The sequence below is a fragment of the Eumetopias jubatus genome, unplaced genomic scaffold (assembly GCF_037043125.1).
Source record: "Eumetopias jubatus isolate StellerSeaLion01/CBP00866 unplaced genomic scaffold, mEumJub1_p1.0 scaffold_10, whole genome shotgun sequence".
NCBI classification, from domain to species: domain Eukaryota; kingdom Metazoa; phylum Chordata; class Mammalia; order Carnivora; family Otariidae; genus Eumetopias; species Eumetopias jubatus.
In genome coordinates this window covers 54,580,491-54,598,837 of record NW_028274816.1, presented here as the reverse complement: position 1 = coordinate 54,598,837, position 18,347 = coordinate 54,580,491, and the positions used below count along the sequence as shown (strand labels likewise).

The window sequence follows — 18,347 nt, the reverse complement described above, 5'->3', positions numbered from 1 at the left end:
CTTATTACGTTTCTCCTCTGCAACACTTACTGATGCCATGTATTTATTTTTTTATTGTTTATCTTGTGTAGAACCTAAGTGCTAAGAGAACGGAAACTGTTTTGTTTACCACTGTATCTCCAGCGCCTAGAACAGTGCTTGGTATGAGGAGCAGAGTCAAGATCTGTGCAATATATGAATTTCCCGATCCCATCCGTCCTGTGTCATGTGTATACACTTACACGTTTTAATGAACAAGCCTTATTTTTCCTCTGTGGCAGCCCTGCCTATCTGCGGTTTCCCTTTCCATGGTTTGTTACCTTCGGTCAACAGTGGTCTGGAAGCAGATGATCCTCCTCCTGATGTATATGTCAGAAGGGCAGGAGTACCCTGAGGATATGTCACAATGCTGGTGCCACTCCCCTCACTACATCTTATCCTGTAGGCAATTATTTTCTCACATCAGCACAAGAAGGGTGAGTCTAGGGGCGCCTGGGTGGCTCAGTCGGCTAAGCGTCTGCCTTTGGCTCAGGTCATGATCCCAGGGTCCTGAGATTGAGCCCCGCATCTGGCTCCTTGCTCAGCGGGGAGCCTGCTTCTCCCTCTCCCTCTCCCCTTGCTTGTGCTCTCTCTGACAAATAAATAAATAAAATCTTAAAAAAAAAAAAGAAGGGTGAGTCTAGTACAAGAAGATATTTTGAGAAAGAGACCACATTCACATAACTCTAATTACAGGACATTGTTATAACTGTTCTAGTTTGTTATTGTTAATCTCTTAGTGTACCCAACTTGCAAATTAAACTTTATCATAGGTATGTACAGATAGCCAAATCCTAAGTCCCTAGTTAAAAAATACCGTATATCCAGGGTTGGATACTGTCTGGTTTCGGGCGTCCGGGAGCAATCTTGGAACATTCCCCTTGTGGATAAGGAGGACTCCGGTACCTTTATCCCGTTATTTTACATAGTGTGTGATGGTTGACTTTAAAACTAGTTCACAGCTTGTGGAATATGGGATCATGACACATTTGCTGGGGAATGGGGACTCCCCAGGCATTCCAGAGCAGCTGGAAAATGTAACTACTGCAAGTCTGTGTTGTCTTGGGGAGGGGGGCAGTATAAATGCATTCTGGGTTGGACGACAACAGTTTATTGTGCAGGGAAAGTTTAGATAAGAACTTTTTTTTTTTTAAGTTTTCTATTTATTTAAGTAATCTCTACACCCAGCGCCGGGCTCGAACTCACGATCCCAAGGTCAAGAGTCACATGCTCTTCCGACTGAGCCAGCCAGGCGCCCCTAAACCCTACTGTACTTAGAATTAGGATATAATAATGCCAAAGAAGCAGGGACTGGTTGGTTCTACGCTCTTGTGGTTGGGACACATTGTATTTTCCAAAGATGGATGCAACAGAATCTCTCATTCCATATGCTTTTCTAACAATCTGATCTCGATACTCCCCCAAGAGCAGGGAAACCTACGTTCCTTCCTCTTTTTATATCTGTGCCATGTTGTGACTCTCCTGTCAAGAAGAGAATGTGGCGGAAGTGATGCTGCAAGACTCCCAAGATCAGGTAGAAAAGGGTCACTGGGAGACTCTCCCACGAAGCCATCAGCCACCCTACGAGCAGTCAGGCTGCCTTAGGCGGCCATGCCATGGGGAAGCCCAAGCTAGCAAGTGTGGCGACCCCATGGACAGGTCTGACTGCAGAAAGCCATCTGTCCAGCCCCCAGAGGCCCCGGACCAGGTGCCACCTGCTTGCACCCTGAGCCAGAACCACCCACCTGAGCCTGTCCCCAAATCCTTAGTGTTTACCACTAAGTGTTGGCGTGATTTGTTCTGAGCAACAGCGCATGAGAAGAGCACCTTCAGCCGGTTGCTGGGGCAGCAGAAGCAGCGAGGTGACTGGTTGGTGTTCAGGGGTCCTCGGGGCTTCAGTGTAGCCTCATCAGACCAGTTCTGTGGCGGGATCGGGGCTGGGCTCAGACCGGAGCCCAATGCCAGTGGTTCCTTTGCCTTTCACGGCTCACTTTCCCGTCCTGGTTCTCTAATCGCTCCCGGGAATCTGTGAGAAATCCCACGTCCTCTCAATGAATTCCCTTTCTGCCCCGGCTTGTGCTGCTTCGGACAAATCTGTGGTATGGACTTCCATGCTCCCTTTACACTGGGATACCTTTTCCTCTTCTTTTCAGTCTCAGCTTGGATGCCTCCTCCTGGAGGTCCTCTCTGACCTCCCAGGCTGGCTCAGCCGCCCACTCTGGGTTTCCTGTAGCGCCCCGTTTCTCCCCCACCCCCCTAGCCCTGCCCACTCTGGGTCATCACTGTATGTCACCCATTGGATTGTGAGCCACCAGGGGGCAGTGATTACTGCTATATGCGCCCAGCCTCGCCCAGCCTCACCCAGCCTGGGGCTGGGCACAGGGCTGGGCTCAGGGGGTGCGGGCTGGCTTGAACTGAAGTGGAGGGAGGCTTGGGTCCCTCCAAGATCAGTGATGAGGTGGGGAGACATGTCCTCAGTTTGATTTGGACTGGAAATCACTGGGATCCTTCTCCCAGAGTGGAATGGAGGAAAGAACATTGGGGCAAGTAAGATCAGGTGCATGACTCTTAAAGAAATGTGGGGTCTTTTTGACTAGGGCCTTAGTACTCGGATATCTGGATCTCGTTCCAGAAAATTTTTTTGCATTCGTGGGGAAAGACGGATGACTGCCTGATTCTCCGAAAACTTGGAACTCTGGACTCCTGGGTCTGAGGGAGGAGGCTGGGAGCCTGGACTCCTGGATCCAGAGGAGCTGGGTACCCCACTCGCCCCTCCAGACCCTTGCATTAATGGGGGGGATGATCAGGCCTCAGGGACCCCCCCCCAGGTCAAGTTGCCCCCTAGTGGCTGCTGCACTTTCTCCACATATCAGAGGACAACCAGGCTTGGCAGTTTATTATTCACAAACCCCTTCTAGCTCCTGGGGCTCCCTTTAGCAGCACATTTGGGGCCCTGCAAGGCAGAGAAGGGGGTTAGATAGTATCACAGCCAGGTTGGGGGACAGGGTAGGGCCAGGCCAAGGGAGGGAACTTGGCTGGGGCTGGGGTGGAGTAGACTCACTGGCCCCCATGCCTGGGCAGCGATCATGGGCCCCCCAGGGGCAGCTGGAGGGGTGACTTTTCCCTTAGGAGTTTCTGCAGTGGAGAGAGTTTGAAGAAGGGCTGTTGATTTCCTAGGACCAGTGTTTCCCTTCTGCCCCCCCCATCCCCACCTTCCCGCACCCCCAGGAGTCCCAGACCCCAGCTGCCTCTACACTTACCCTGGGGCTCCCTCCCTGGCCTGAGGGCTGGAGGTGATTTGCCATGGGGCTAAGGCCACAGTCTTAACTCTTGGAAAGGAAAGAGGGCCCTGAAGTCTGGGGAGGGCCAGAGGTGCCTGGAGGGGAGGAGATTAAGGAACGTCAGAGCAGGGCTCTAGCTATCTTTGATTTCATGGGTCTGGACAGTGGTAATACGTTGGTGGCTGGGGGGAGGGGGAGGAAAGGCCAGTGTCCATGCTGTTTTATCCCCTAGCACCTCTGGCTTGAGTAGGAAGTTTTGTTTGTCCATCCATCTACCCATCCCTCCATCTATCCAACCATCCATCCATCCATCCACCATCATCCATTCACCCACTCATCCATCCATCTTCTCACCCATCCTTTTATCCATCCACCCACCTATCCATCCATTCATTCATCCACCCACCCATCCATCCACTCATCCATCCATCCATCCATCCATCCACCCATCCATCCATCCATCCATCCATCCATCCATCCATCCATCCATCCACCCACCTATCCATCCATCCATCCATCCACCCACCCATCCATCCACTCATCCATCCATCCATCCATCCATCCATCCATCCATCCATCCACGCATCCATCCATCCATCCATCCAGCCATCCACGCATCTATCCATCCCACAAACATTTCCTGAGAATCTACAGTGTCAGGCACTATTCTAGATTCTGAAGAGACAGCTATGAACCAGGTAGACAAATCTCTGTCCTCATGCAACTGATGATGTACTGAGCAAGAAGCTTACCATGAGTAATCAGTGCACGGACAAGGAAATATCCAGAGAGTGTTAGATGTTCTTCAGGGAACTGAAACGGGCATGGGGAGAGTGGGGGGCGACTAGATAGGAGTGGCTGGGGAAGACCTCTTGGAAGGGGAGGCAAGTGAACAGAAGGCTGAGTATTAAGAAGGATGTAGGCAGAGGTCCTGCAGTGGGCGGCGGGCTTGCTGGCCTGTTAGAAGAACAGCAGGGGTCCACTGTTGCTGAAAAGGAGTTGGGGGTATGGTGAGAGGGTGCAAAGGTGGGGAGGAGTCAGATCCCCCAGGCCTTGTGGCTGTGGAGAATGTGTTGGCTTTTTCTTGGGGCCCTGGGGGGCAAGAGAGGGCTTCTGAGAGGTCAGGGAGGGGTGCGACCCAGGTTACATACACCCAGTCTTGCTCATTTCATCAGAACTTGCAGGGCCCATGCCAGGCTTGTTGCTGTTCTCCGCATGGAGACAGTGAGGATGGGAGAGGTCGCTGGAGGCCAGCAAGGTGCCGGGTCCCACTGCATGACGGGCTTGCTGCCTAGAGGTGGGCTTCTTGGACGGAGAACAGCAGTGTGGGAACAGCTTATGCAAACCACAGCCACGCTGACCGGGCCCCCTTTGCCCTTGTGCCCACAGCAGCTCACTCCTCGCCCCCATGCGGCAGGGACCGGCATGGTGCCCATTTCACAGACAGAACAGAGGCCCATGGGACCGGAGGATGGAGTCTGGAGTCTAGAGCCAGGGGCCTGGGGGCCGCTCCCGACTCTGTCATCCTGAGCTGGTGACCTCCACATCTGGCTCTGCATAATAGGGGTCATAACGGTACGTACCTCCCTGGGTTGTCATGACAATTAAATCAATACGTTAAGAGCAGTGCCAGGCGTATAGCAAGTACTGTACACGTTAACTATTCTCCTTCTGGCGGTCACTTTGCTGGGCAGCGGCACCCCCCACCCCCTCCCGGGCCCGCCTCTCTTGCAGCGTGTTTTGAAGAACAAAGGGTAGGAGTTGCCTGGGATTTGAATCGGGCAGGGTTTGGGGAGGGGAGGAAAGGGCATGCCAGGCGGAGGGCCCAGCCTAGGCAAAGGTGCGCCCCTATGCCCCCGTCGGCCTGCCATTTGGGCTGTGTCCCCCTCATTGTCCTCAGGGAGCCGGCTGAGTGCCTCCTAATGTTTCCATTTGCTTTTGGCTGCAGGTCTGGATCTGTTTTTAGCTTCCCTGGCTGGTGTCACCGCCACCCCCCTTCCTGCTGGCTCACTTGTTTGCTGCGGTCGAATAATGTTCCCGGACTTCCTGAGCTGTTTGTTTGAAGACGGCCCTGTATTGATTGAATCTTGCGTGTGCTCAGCCTGAGATGCTAACAGAGTCAGGCCCCTCCCCAGCAGGCCAGGGGCTCAGAAAATCCTGGGGTAGGAAGTAAGGGGTGGGGGGAGAGATAGAAGGCTGGGGCTTGCATAGAAAATAAGCAGATGATTTTAGGGTTCTCTAAGCTCCCCCCGCCCCAACACTGGATTCTCCTGTATCAGGCTGTGAGGTTTTGGTGAGTGTGGTCACCTCTCTGAGGCTTCTTCCTCTGGGAAGTGAAGAGGGGAACAGTTTTGACTTTGTAGGCTACGGGGAAGAACCAGTTGAAAGTATCCATTTAACGCCTCTTCACTGTATACCTGCTATGTGTCAGGCACTGTTCCAGACTCTGGAGACATACCAGAGAGGACAGAGTCCTAACCTTCAGGACGAAGGGACCCTGCTGATGGTGAGAAACAGACTATATCCTCTGCCAGGTGCTGAAAAGAACTATGGAAATCAGCAGGGAAGGGGCTTGGAGGGAGGGGGGTGTCTTATTATCAATAAAACAGGGTGGTCAGGGAAGGCCTCCCTGAGGAGGAGATGAGAAAGCGAGCCTGGGGAAAGGAAATCCAGGCAGACAGAATAGCTGGTGCAAAGGCCCTGGGGTAAGACATGCCTGGGATGCTGGAAGGAGCGTCAGGAAGCCAGCGAGGGGGGTAACGAAGGAAGAGAACGAGAAGGTACAGAGGATTGCCCAGCACCTTGTCAATGGGCGCGAAGGGTGAGTGCTGGGCCGGGGGCCCCTGAGGAACCCCGCGGCTGGACAAGACCTGAGTTGCCCACCTCAGACCAGTGCCTGACTCACCACTTTCAGCCGGCCTTTAGCTGGGGACGCACTCAGCTGAGGGGGCAGTGGGGGAGCTGAGGAAACCACCTAGGAGAGACAGAGGGTGAGGAGGGGATTGTAAGCTGCCATTGTCTTCCCCCCTATGTGTCCATCAGCCCAGAGTCGCAGCATTCAGGCCCTCTTCTAGGCTTTGGAGACAGACTAGAGAAGAAGGCAAAGTCCTAACCCTCAGGAGAGTTACAGCTGGAGAAAGTCAGAGCCCCAAACCCTTGGGGAAGCAAAGGTCCAGGCCTGTAGGACCCCAGAATCCTGTCACCAGCCGCCTTCTCCCTCAGACCCAGGAGCCCAGGCCCCCAGCCCCTCCTCCCTCAGACCCAGGAGCCCAGACCCCCAGCCCCTCCTCCCTCAGACCAGGGGTCCAGGCCCCCAGCCCCTCCTCCCTCAGACCCAGGAGCCCAGGCCCCCAGCCCCTCCTCCCTCAGACCAGAAGCCCAGACCCCCAGCCCCTCCTCCCTCAGACCCAGGAGCCCAGACCCCCAGCCCCTCCTCCCTCAGACCAGGGGTCCAGGCCCCCAGCCCCTCCTCCCTCAGACCCAGGAGCCCAGGCCCCCAGCCCTTCCTCCCTCAGACCCAGGGGTCCTGCCCCTAATTCCCTCCTCCCTCAGACCCAGGAGTTCCAGTTGCAGCTCCTGCCTGGCCCTGCTCACCTGCCCCAGCTCCTCCTCCCCATCTTCCTGGTCACTGCTCTCTCTCGGGTCCTCAGCAGTGGCCCTGGCTTCCGCAGGCCTCACTTGGGATAGGATACTCACAGCCTCTTGGCCCTTGATCTCTCTGCGGCAGAAGGGACAGGTCTGGCTGTCGGAGTGCTGGGGGTGGGACGGGATAGGGTCAGGGTCGCCCTGTTCTCCACCATGTCCCTTGGGACCACAAGGGCCCGCCTCCCCAACAGAGTGATGTGCTGAGGACAGATGGGGGGAAACAGGGGGAGAGGGAGAGGAGCTGTGAAGAGAGGAGCTGGGGGAGATGCAGGATGGCAAGGGGATGGGAGCAGAGCGTGAGGTCGGGGGCGGGGCGCACAAGCAGGATGCCCAGCGGAGCCAGGGTGTTGTGGGGGGCTCAGCCGTCCAGTGATGCTGTCCCCTAGGAATGCCCGAGGCACCTGCCGGGGCCCATACGGATTGTGATGAGCCCTGCAGGCATCTGCCTCACAAGCGCCACTGGGGCCAATGTTGTGGCTCCGCCAGCTCCTGGGCTTCTTATGATCCCAGGACACACCTCAGCAACAACCACCAGAGCTCCGAAGAACCAGACTAATTACTCACAGGTCCTGGGGGGTATGCGGCATGCCTGGGGCCCCACGGTGAGGTCCCAGGTGGAGAGAGAGGGAAGTTGCATGCACCCAGGGCTCTGCCTTTATTAGGGGCCAAGTGGGGTGTCTAGGGATTCATGGGTTCACCCTTTATTGGCCAGTTTGAGGCATTAGGACGTGGGAAGGGAAAAGCAGGGTCTTAAGGGGTCAGCTATCCGACAGGTTACCCCGGGCTTTCTAAAGCTTCATGAGTGGGGTGGCCTGGTTCCTTATTGGGTCGTTTTGCTAGCAGCCTGTGTCCTACAGTGACAATATGTGCATTCAAGATGAATGTCCTTGGAACGCATGCCTCGGCCATCAAGCTTGTCAAACACCTCCATTACCATCAAGAAGCTTAATGTCTTAATGTACCTATACTACGCAGGGGCAACAGCCCCGGGTTTCCCAGGGGCCTTTGCAGAGGGCTTTGTGGGCTTGGATCCTCACTACGGCCCTTGGGAGATTGCTACTATCAGCCGCGTTCTCCAGGGGAGGAGGCTAAGGCTCAGAGAGGTGAAGCCACTGGCCCCAGGTTGCCCAGCCAGGAGCAAGGAACAAGGAGCCCTTTCTACTAATAAGAACGCAGCTGGAGAAGCAGGAGCAGAGGTGAGAGACGCAGAGCAAGACAGAGACGGAGGCTAAGACATAGAGCGGTGGGCTCCCGCTCATCACTCCTGAGTGACCCTGGGCCTCAGTTTCCCCATCAGATCCACGAGGCATGCAGGTGATCCTCTAGGAGGGGCTTTTACCATAAAGTGGGGGGAGCCTGGGCAGGAAGGCAGGGTGGTCAGACCCATGGGGGAGACTGGGCAGGAAGGCAGTGTGGTCAGACCCATGGGGGAGCCTGGGCAGGAAGGCAGCGTGGTCAGACCCACCTGCCAGGTGGCCAGGCAGCGGCTACAGAGCAGGTGCCCACAGGGCTCGATCTTCACGTCCTTGTTGCTCTCAGCACAGATTTTGCAGAGCTCGAACGTGGAGTCCATGGCCCAGTATAGCCGCAGCTGCTCCTAGCACGCAAGAAGATAGGGAGAGTGGGAAGGGGGGGTGTCAGCCATAGGGATATAAGTCAGGCCACAGGAAGAAAGTCTTAAACTTCTATGCCAGCCCCGAACCCTCCTAAGTTCGAGTCCGTGTGTCCAGCAGCCTCCTGCATGTACCTTATTAGGAGACTCGGTCTCCGGGGTGGTCTATACTCAGGGTTGCCAGGTTTAGCAACTAGAAATACAGGATGCCCTGTTAAATTTGATTTTTGGGTAAACAATGCGTAACTTTTTAGGTCTAAGTATATCCCAAATACTGTGTGGGATGTACTTATACCAAAAGGTTTCATTTGTTCTTTCTCTCTCACCCATGGGGTGGCTGTGAAGACCAGGAGCTGGTACAGGGGCTGTCATCGGTGAAAGCTCAAGTGCACCAGCCATTCTGATCGTCTCAGCAGTATCATTTCCTGGTTTAGTCCCCGCAAAAACCCCTGGGGAGGAGGCAGAAGGCGCTGTATTTTCCGTAGAAGGAACAGAGGCAGAGAGAGGCCAAGTGATTTAACCCAGATCACATGGCCACCACACCAGCACAAAAACCCAAGGCCTCTGGGATTCTGGGGCCTGACTGTGTGGGGGAGAATTCCGAGTTGAGGCACGGTGTGGGGGCTGGGGCAGGAAGCAGGGATGGGGCGGTAGGGGGCACAGGCTGGGAGCTCACCTCTGACACATGGATGTACGGATGGGGTTCCGTCTGGTAGAGTTCAGTCAGGTCTGGGTTGTGGTTCTTCCCATCTGGGTAGAGGAAGCTGGGTGAAGGGAAGAGAGGGGGTACTGAGGGCCATCTAAGACTCCCCACCCCAGAAGAGCAAGGACTCCCCGGACTCTACCATGGGCCGAGGGCCCCTGGATGAGCATCTCTCCCAAGCCCATCATTGGCCTGGGGATCTTTTGCCTGCCCTCTCCTCATACTGGGACTTCCCAGGGCAAGCGGTGTCCCCTCAGATGCCAGGGCAGGGCCATGTCCCCTCAGACCCTCCCCCCCAAAAAAAGGCACCCTAGACCTAAATGTCCCAAGCTCTGGAAATACAAATCAGATCAACAGGAACCAGGGAACTGACTGAATCCCAGCGTCAGCTCTCCCAGAGCACCCCCGTTCCTGAGTGTTCAGGCCCAGGTATAGGAGCATCTTAGGTCACACACTGCTGGGGTGACCAAATCCTAGTCTTAGTCTAGCAGAATCAGAAGGACCCTTCTAGACCATATACACTGCTCGCTTCACACATAGTTACTGAGGTTCAGTGCAGGAAAGGTAACAGCTCAAGGCCACACAGAGGGGCTTGGAGGGATGCAGGACCAGGGCTGTGGGCAAGGTCTGAGCGCCGGGCTCCAGGACAGCCGAGAAAAAGGCTCTGCACCCTCTGGGTCGCAACTGCACTCTACAGTGGGGCCACGAGTCCCCTGAGCCTCGTGGGTCTGCCCAGCCAACCAGGTAGAGCAGGGCAGGTGCCCCAGGCTGGGCCCCAATGCAGCTTTTCCAGAGACACGCTGTGTGCCCTGGGCTGGGCATCTCGACCTCCCTGCACTCAGTTTTCCCTTCTGTAAAATGGACACAATCATGCTGGGGGCAAAGATTGGTGGCGTCCACAAAACATGTGCAGTATGCTTCCTCCACCACAGACGGAACTGCTATGATCAACTTCAGACCCTGCAAGCCGCCTCACTGTATGGTAGAAAGTGCTTGGAGTCTCTGCACCTCACTCAGGGCCTTGATATTCCCATCTCTCTAGTGGGTGGTGGGGTCTGTGTGCTTCGTGGGGGGAGGGGGGTTAAACCAGACTGATGGTGTTCATACTTATTTTATATCTAGGATCCTTTTCTCCAATGAAGTCTGACCTGGAACTTAAGACACTGCGGTGGGCGAGGGTCTGTATTCTGAGCCTGGCTTCACATCCCAGACCGTGAGCCCCGTGGCTGTGTGACACAGGCAAGTGGCTCTGTCTCGCTGTGCCTCAGTTTTTCTCGGTTGTCAAGTAGGGATATGCTAGTATAACCAATAGAGCTTCATTATTCTTGGATTCCGTACTTGCAAATGTGTCTACTTGCTAACATTTGTCACCCCCAAATCAACAGTCATGGTACTTTTGTGGTCATTCATCGACTGCACAACATGGCAAAATATTTGAGTCACCTGACACGTTTCCGTGAGGTTGGAGAAGGCGACGCTCTACCTTTTCATTTCAGTTCCTTACTCTATAAACCAGTATCCTTATCAGTGCATTTGGTGCCATGTTTTTTGCATTTTTATGCTTTTTGTTGGTGATTTCGCCATTTTAAATGGCCCCAAGATAGTGTCCAGCGCTCCCAAATACAGGGCTGGGATGCGTCTTATAGAGAATATACGGGTGTTAGATGAGCTTTGTTTTGACTTGACTTCACTGTAAAAGAACTGACTACATATTAAATAAGGTATCTTTAGGCAGAAACACACATAAAGGTTATTATTGGTTACCAAAAAGGTAGCAATTGGTTAAGAAAAATGTGACCAGATGGGATGCCTGGCCGGTGCAGCCGGGAGAGCATGTGACTCTGGATCTCGGGGTCGTGAGTTCAAGCCCCATGTTGGGTGTGGACCTTACTTAAAATTAAAAAAAAAAAAAAATGGGACCAGAGTCTTGCAGGAATCTAAACCCGTATTTGCCCCACAAGCAATGGCTCAGTATTCGGTAATTCAGTGTTTGCGGCGACTTTATAGAACAAAACTACCATTAGCAACAAAAGAGAACTGACCGCATATCTGTCTCCTATCATATCACTTAGGTATGCCTGGTAAGAAAGGTCTGGCTAAAGGTTCAGGGAGAGACTCAGGAACCCCACCCGCCTTTTTCCGCTCCTCTCCTACCCAAGGCAGCTTCTGAAAGAGGGGCTGGGGGGCAGCCAAGGTTAGAGGTTGAAAACACCTGTCCAGCTGTTTGCCCAGTTCTTTCTGCTTTAACAGTCTAGATTCTAGAACAGGATATGGATATCTAGAAGCAAAAGCTTTTCAGCAGAATTCCCAGGAATGGAGTCGGTGGAGTCGCCCCCCCCCCCCCCCGAGCCCTTCTCCCAGCCACTTGCTAGCCCACACGGCAGCTTTCTGTGAACTAGAAAAGGCGCCCTTGGGGGTGCCTGGGTGGCTCAGTCTGTTGGGCTTCCGACTCTTGATTTCAGCTCAGGTCATGATCTCAGGGTTGGGCTCACGCTCAGTGCAGAGCCCGCTTGAAATGCTCTCTCTCCCTCTGCCCCTCCCCCTGCTTGCAAGCGCGCTTGCTCGCGCTCTCTCTGTTTCTAAAATAAATAAAATCTTAAAAAAAAAAAAAAGAAGAAAAGGCTCTCCTTCCTCAAGACCCTCATCTGCCACCTACTGGAACAAGATAGTATTGCAAATGTATAATGTCTGCCTTGTGAACTGGGTGCCCTTAGAGTGATCTTGGGCAGTGCTCAACACACGCACCACCTTTCGAAGCGCATTCTCCTGACACCCTCCCCCTGCCAGGATGGCGACTCACAAGCCTTCCTTTTGTCCGTCCAGGAGTGCTTGGAACAGGGGTTTGTTAAGAGGGATGGTCTGCAGGATGCTGCCATCTGAGCTCACGTATCCAATGGCCCACTGACCCAGGCGAGTGCAGCTGGGCCGGAAGATGTAGCTGGAGGAAGAGGTTGGTAGGGTGGGGTGAGGGACTAGTCACCGCTGTCCCATCTGGGACTTCCCAGGTGCCCATTCTGTTGGGGAGCCAGGTGTCTAAGTCCTTGTTCTTTATAACCCAGCTTCCCACTTTTTAGGCAGTGAGCATTAAGATTCCTGTCTCCCACTGTAGGGGATAGCCATTGGTTTACCTGCTTGGCTCTTCATCCTCCTTCACTGGGGCTTAGACAAGGCTGATTCTAGCTTGGTCAATCAGTGCCTTTTAGGACCCCTGACCATAGTGATGGAGGTCAGCCCTGAGATTTTTTCTACAAGTATCAGGAGCAAGGTACCCCATTTCTACAGAGGTTGCTAAGCTGGTAGGGTGTACAGCTGGGGCTTCTAGAAACCTTGTGCCACCATAAGGAGAGACCATGTCTGAGAACGAAACAAACACAGAGAAAAGTAGACACAGGGAAGACACTGATTCCTGACAATAGCACTTGAGCACCTAGATCCAGCTGGGCCTGAAACCCCATACCTGGTCTTTTCAAACATGAGAATTAATCCACCCCTTTTGCTTTCCCTTTAAACCAGTCTGAAGTGTAACTGGGGGAGTGCTAACATACTTGCCGTCCTGAGGTTCTTGTATGTCAGCCCTGCAAAGACTCATGAATGTGACCTCCTATTCCCTTAACCTCCTGGTATTCTAGGTAGCTCAGCACCCTCGATCCTTAGCCCTCTGGGAGGACCCAACGGCTCAAATTTCCCAGCTTGAAATCATTTAAGGACTCAGGTGTTTGGATCCCAGTCTCCTACCCTGGCAGGTGTGTGTGTGTGTGGGGGGGTCATATTAAAAAAATATTTAATAGATGGTACAATATGAGCTCTGACTCAACAGAAATGGATCTTATCCTAGGACAGGGTCTTCAGGCCCCTGGCCAGACCAGGTATTGTTCCTTTAGCTGCCAGATTGTGAGAAAGTGCATTATAAGAGAGTGTCAGCAGAAAGCACTTCGAAAGCTGGTGCATGTTGAGCACTGCCCAAGATCATCGGGCTTCCTGGGAGGTCCCAGGAGATGAGGCAGGGTGGCTGGAGGCACTCAGCATCCTACTTCTCAGTTCTTGGCAGTCTGGGGTCCCAGGTACTTCAGCCCTTCCGTTCTTACTCCCCAAAGGCTGGCTGGGCTCCCCCAACACCCTAGCCCAGGATCCAGACCCTGGAGCCCCCAGCAGCCTCCCCTTCCTGAGGCCTGGCCCTTTTACCTGCCTGGCTTGTCTCTGTAGGTCTGCAGACGTGCTTGGACCTCATCATATGTGAGGAAGGCCATGTAGCCCGGGTGGTTGACCGCCAGGAGCTGCCAGTTCTTGAGGAGTGTTGGCCATGGCTGGAGCGGGGCAGCACTTGGGTCAGGGAGGGGTGGAGGAAGCCGCCCACACCTCGTGCCTCCCAGGGTGTCAGCACCCAGCCACTGGGCTTACACCCGGGGTGGGCCTTGGAATCTGTTATACAGGAGACCCCAGATCTTCCCTTTCCCGGGAACCATGGGTCCGGGATCCCAGCCCCTCTTCCCTCAGACCCAGGAGGCCGTGTTCCCAACCTCTCCTTCCCCCAGGACCCAAGAGTCCAGGCTTCCAGCCTTGGCCGTCGCTAACCTGGAAGAGCCTGGTGAAGAGATCAAACTCAAAGATGGACACATGGCCGCTGCAGGTGAGGTTAACGGTGGAGCGCAAGGCCAGGGCCGTGCAGCCAGATTCCACTGGGTGGCAGGTGCACAAGAGCCACTCAAAGTCAGCCCAGGGCAGCACACACCTGGAATGGGGGGGGGTGGTATGCAGCGGAGGAACCTAGGATGGGAAGACCTCTAGGAAGGAGGCAGCTGGGGGCGAGGACTCCTGGGTCTGAGGCAGGAGGGACTGGGGGTCTGGATCCCTGGGTCTGAGGGAAGAGGTGCTTGGGGCCTGGACCCCTGGGTCTGAGCGAGGAGGGGCTGAGGCGAGGACCCCTGGGTCTGAGGGAGGAGGCGGCTGGGGACCAGAACCCCTGGGTCTGAGGGAGGAGGGGCTGGGGGCCTGGACCCCTGGGTCTGAGGGAGGAGGGGGCTGGGGGTCTGGGCTCCTGGGTCTGAGGGAGGAGGCAGCTGGGGGCCTGGACTCCCGGGTTTGAGGGAGGAGGTGGCTGGGGGCAAGGGCTCCCGGGTCTGAGGGAGGAGGGGGCTGGGGCGAGGACTCCTAGGTCTGAGGGAGGAGGGGGCTGGGGGCAGGACTCCTGGGTTCCCTGGGCAGGGACAGAATGAGGCTCCAGGAGCTAAGGGGCCCCGGGGACAGGTGCTCACTCACCGGGCTCCGCAGTGCTCCCTCCAGAAGGTGTGGGCCGGGGCCTTGGTGAGCTGGTACGTGTGTCCGCAGTACTTTCCCTTGGGGAAGAGTGCGCCCAGCTCCGCGTGCATGTAACTGAAGATGAGGGCCAGCTTGGCCAGCTGTCGCCTGCAGGGATGGGCTCTGAGGGCCTGGGCTGGACCCCAGGGCTCCCACTGACACCTGCTCCCGCTGTGGGGAAGACCCACAGGCACCAGGCCCCCAGACTCTGTAACCATTCAGTGCAGGGTAAAAGTCGAATCCAAGACGGCCTATGGCAGTCCTGACACCTCCCCTCTGCAAACCTCAGTTTCCTTATCTGTGAAGGAAAGGGAGGCGCTCCCCAATATCCGAGTGACCCCCTGGCACACAGACCCCAGCCTCCACCTGTAGCCCACAGGGGCGGGAGGAGAAGCCCTGCTTTGTCAGAGGTGGAGCCCACGAGAGCCGAGGGCATTGGGAGGGGTCTGTGAGCCCGTCATGCTCGGAACCTTCCTGGTTTTAGCAGCCCTGGGGGGCGGACCCCTGTGCTTTTCCCCGCCAGCTGCCTCCCCGGGGTACGGGTCAGGATGTGGGGAGCAGCAGAGGGTAGCTCTGACACTTAGCTGCGGCATTTGGGGGAGGTTCCTTTTCTCCCCCTTACATCAGTTTCCTCAGCTGTGAAATGGGCATAAGTGCAGGGCTAAGTACAGCCCCTGTGTCAGAGGGCAAGCGGTGAGGATTCTTCCGTGTCTTCTGAGCGCAGAAAATGCCCAGCGTACCTGGCGTGCAGCCGACACTCAGTGCACTTTCATTATTATTATTGACTTTATTATTTTATTTTTTAAAGATTTTATTTATTTATTTGAGAGAGAGAGAGCACTCATGAGCAGGGGCAGAGGGAGAGGGAGAAGCAGACTCCCCGCTGAGTAGAGAGCCTGATGTGGGACTTGGTCCCAGGATGCTGGGATCAGGACCTGAGGCAAAGGCAGATGCTTCACCGACTGAGCCACCCAGGTGCCCCAGATTTTGGAAACTTAGTGGAAAAAAAAAAAAAAGAATGTGAGCTATCTCATTAATTATTGCTTTATACTGATTAGAAGTTGAGATAGTATTTTGGATACTGGGCGTTAAATAAAGGGAATGTTATTAAAACTCACTGCACCTGTTAAAAAAAAAATCGTTCTCGGGGCGCCTGGCTGGCTCAGTCGGTGGAGCAGGTGACTCCTGATTTCGGGGGTGTGAGTTCAAGCCCCATGCTGGGTGGAGAGATTACTTAAAAATAAGTAATTTAATTAAAAAATTTTTTTTCTGTAATATGTCTACTAGAAAACAAAAAATTACATATGTGGGTTGCATTAGATTTTTAGTGGGGAGTGTTGTTCTAGAATCTTCTTCAGAGAGTTGCTGGGACCCCAGTAACTCTAGAACACTCACTCAGACACTCCCTAAGCCCCTATGCTATTTTCTAGAACAGTGATTCTCAATGGAGTTATACCACCTTTCTAAGGAGCTTCTAGAAATTCACTTGACAGGGCGCCTGGGTGGCTCAGTTGGTTAAGCGACTGCCTTCGGCTCAGGTCATGATCCTGGAGTCCTGGGATCGAGTCCCACATCGGGCTCTCTGCTCAGCAGGGAGTCTGCTTCTCCCTCTGACCTTCCCCCCCTCTCATGTACTCTCTCTCTCTCAAATAAATAAATAAAATTAAAAAAAATTAAATTAAATTAAAAAAAGAAATTCACTTGACATAGCGATTGCAGTAGGGAGGCTAAATTGTGGGGGACAGTCCCCTCTAGCAAAATTTGCTCACATTCCACTCCACTTTCCAATGTCCCATCAGGCATCTGTGAAAGTGGAAAATCTATTTAAAATGATCTAAACCGAAAACCCAATTCCATTTTACAAAGGCATTTTCTGCACATCTTACATCTATACTGAATTTTACAGAAATTCAACTATCCTATGTATGGAAGGAAGACTGGTTCAGTGACGTAGGGATTCTCCCTAGGGGTGCCAGTGTCTGACTAGCCAATTCTGCTTCCCAGCATAATTATAATTGTGTCTTGGCATTTTCATTTGAAACACAGATAATGTTATTATGAAGGGCATTCCTTTTTATCATCCCTTAGAATACAGTTTGGGTATTACAGTGATTTTTAAAAAATTATGGGTAGGTAAGTAGTTTAACCTATGCATTTCATTTCAGGATGAATTTAAGGAGACAAAAGTATTTGCCTTGACAGGGTCAAGAGCCGCTGGTCCAGACCTTGTTTTGTTCTGGGCTCTAGACCCTAAACCTCATCTGCTCCTGTCACTCAGCAGCCCCTTCCCCAGAGTTCAGAAGAGGTGCAGGGGCTACAGATAAGCCCCCAGGTCCTGAGCTAGTTGTTTAAGAAGCAAGACCGGGGGGCCCTGTATGTCCCCCTAGGCAGGGGCAGTGATCGGATGTCAGTCCGTCCCTCCTCGTGCAAGAAGCTCCCTGCGGTCCCCACATTTCCAGGATTCGTGTCTAGGCCTCTGGAAGAGTGGGGCAATGTGAAGGGGGCTGCTGGATGGCCAAGAGGGAGGGGAAATGGGCAACTGAGGGCATAGGTGCCCAAAGAAAGAAAAAACTGGGTCGCTCAGTTTTCTAGGTTCTCAGGCACAGGGCGTTGGGACTTCGACCCCTGGGTCTGAGGGAGGAGGGGGCTGGGGGCCTGGACTCCTGGGTCTGAGGGAGGAGGGGGCTCGGGGCCTGGACTCCTGGGTCTGAGGGAGGAGGGGGCTCGGGGCCTGGACTCCTGGGTCTGAGGGAGGAGGGACTGGGGCCCGGACCCCTGGGTCTGAGGGAGGAGGGGCTGGGGGCCCGGACTCCTGGGTCTGAGGGAGCAGGGGCTGGGGGCCCGGACCCCTGGGTCTGAGGGAGCAGGGGCTGGGGGCCCGGACCCCTGGGTCTGAAGGAGGAGGGGCTGGGGGCCTGGACTCCTGGGTCTGAGGGAGGAGGGCGCTGGTCCCATCTTTTCTCTGCGGCCAGGGCGGCTGCTCACCTGAGTCTGGAGCCTTCCCGGAAGAGCTGGTCGTTGGCACTCCTCCCACCCCGAGGTGGCAGCAGTGCCGCCACCTGCCTGCTCTTGGCCTCCAGGTTGTGAAGGTAGACGATGAGAAAGTCCCTCGCACCACCGGGACCCTCGGCGCCGCCTCCGTCGGCCGCCCGCCGGGCGTGGGCCACCTGGCGCAGCAGCCGCGCGATGCGGGGCAGCAGGTCTGGCAGCGAGGGGGGACTGGAGGCAAGCCTGGGGTCCCCGCATTGCTCCTCCAGGCGCTGCAGCAGCCTCACCGCCCGGCCGAGCGCGCGGGCCTCTCCCCACTGCCGCCCCCAGGGGGCTGCCGCCGCAGCCATGGGGCCCTCGGGGAGCCGCGGGAGGTAGGCGGGCGGCGGGCAAAGGTGCGGCCCCGCCCAGGGTGGGGGCGGGACCCGGAACGAAAGGTGAGGGGGCGGGTCCTGGAGAAGCGGGGCGGGGACAGCAGGTTAGCTGCGCTCTGAACCGGGCGGGGTCTGGGGGGATCTGGCACCTGGGTTCCTAGAGATGGGGTTCGAAAGTCTGATCCCCTAAAGAGAGTTGGAGGGGGTGGCTGCGGTGGGTGGAGATAGGAGGAGACTCTTCAGTGGGTAGGAATTGAAGGTAGGACGCCTGGGACCCTTCTGAGACCGACTGGAGGCTGGGTCCCAAGGCTGCAGTGGAGGAGGGGCTGGGGGAGAGCTGAGGCTTTTGCGGGCTGGGTGTAGGGCTGGGAGCTTAGCTATCCAAACCTTTCGGGGAGTTGGGGCTGGAACGGAGCACTCCTGGGACTTTT

The 18,347-nt window shown here is 55.0% G+C and overlaps 1 protein-coding gene across 4 annotated transcripts; it reads right to left on the bottom strand.

Moving 5' to 3' along the window:
- Positions 1-641: 641 nt before the first annotated feature.
- Positions 642-17,907, bottom strand: CBLC (Cbl proto-oncogene C). Of its 4 annotated transcripts, none has more exons than XM_028087822.2 (11): positions 17,540-17,907; positions 14,516-14,662; positions 13,832-13,988; positions 13,442-13,563; positions 12,060-12,197; positions 9,233-9,320; positions 8,410-8,541; positions 6,894-7,052; positions 6,205-6,273; positions 3,279-3,394; positions 642-3,180 (listed from the first exon to the last, which is right to left on the bottom strand). In XM_028087822.2, the coding sequence occupies exons 1-11, from the start codon at positions 17,890-17,892 to the stop codon at positions 3,144-3,146; spliced, it is 1,518 nt and encodes a 505-aa protein (XP_027943623.1). In that variant the 5' UTR covers positions 17,893-17,907; the 3' UTR covers positions 642-3,143. The 4 variants fall into 4 exon arrangements, with proteins under 4 accessions (XP_027943623.1, XP_027943626.1, XP_087883781.1 ...); XM_028087825.2 differs by having other exon boundaries at positions 642-3,153; XM_088027655.1 differs by having other exon boundaries at positions 14,516-14,629.
- Between the last annotated feature and the right edge of the window lie 440 nt (positions 17,908-18,347).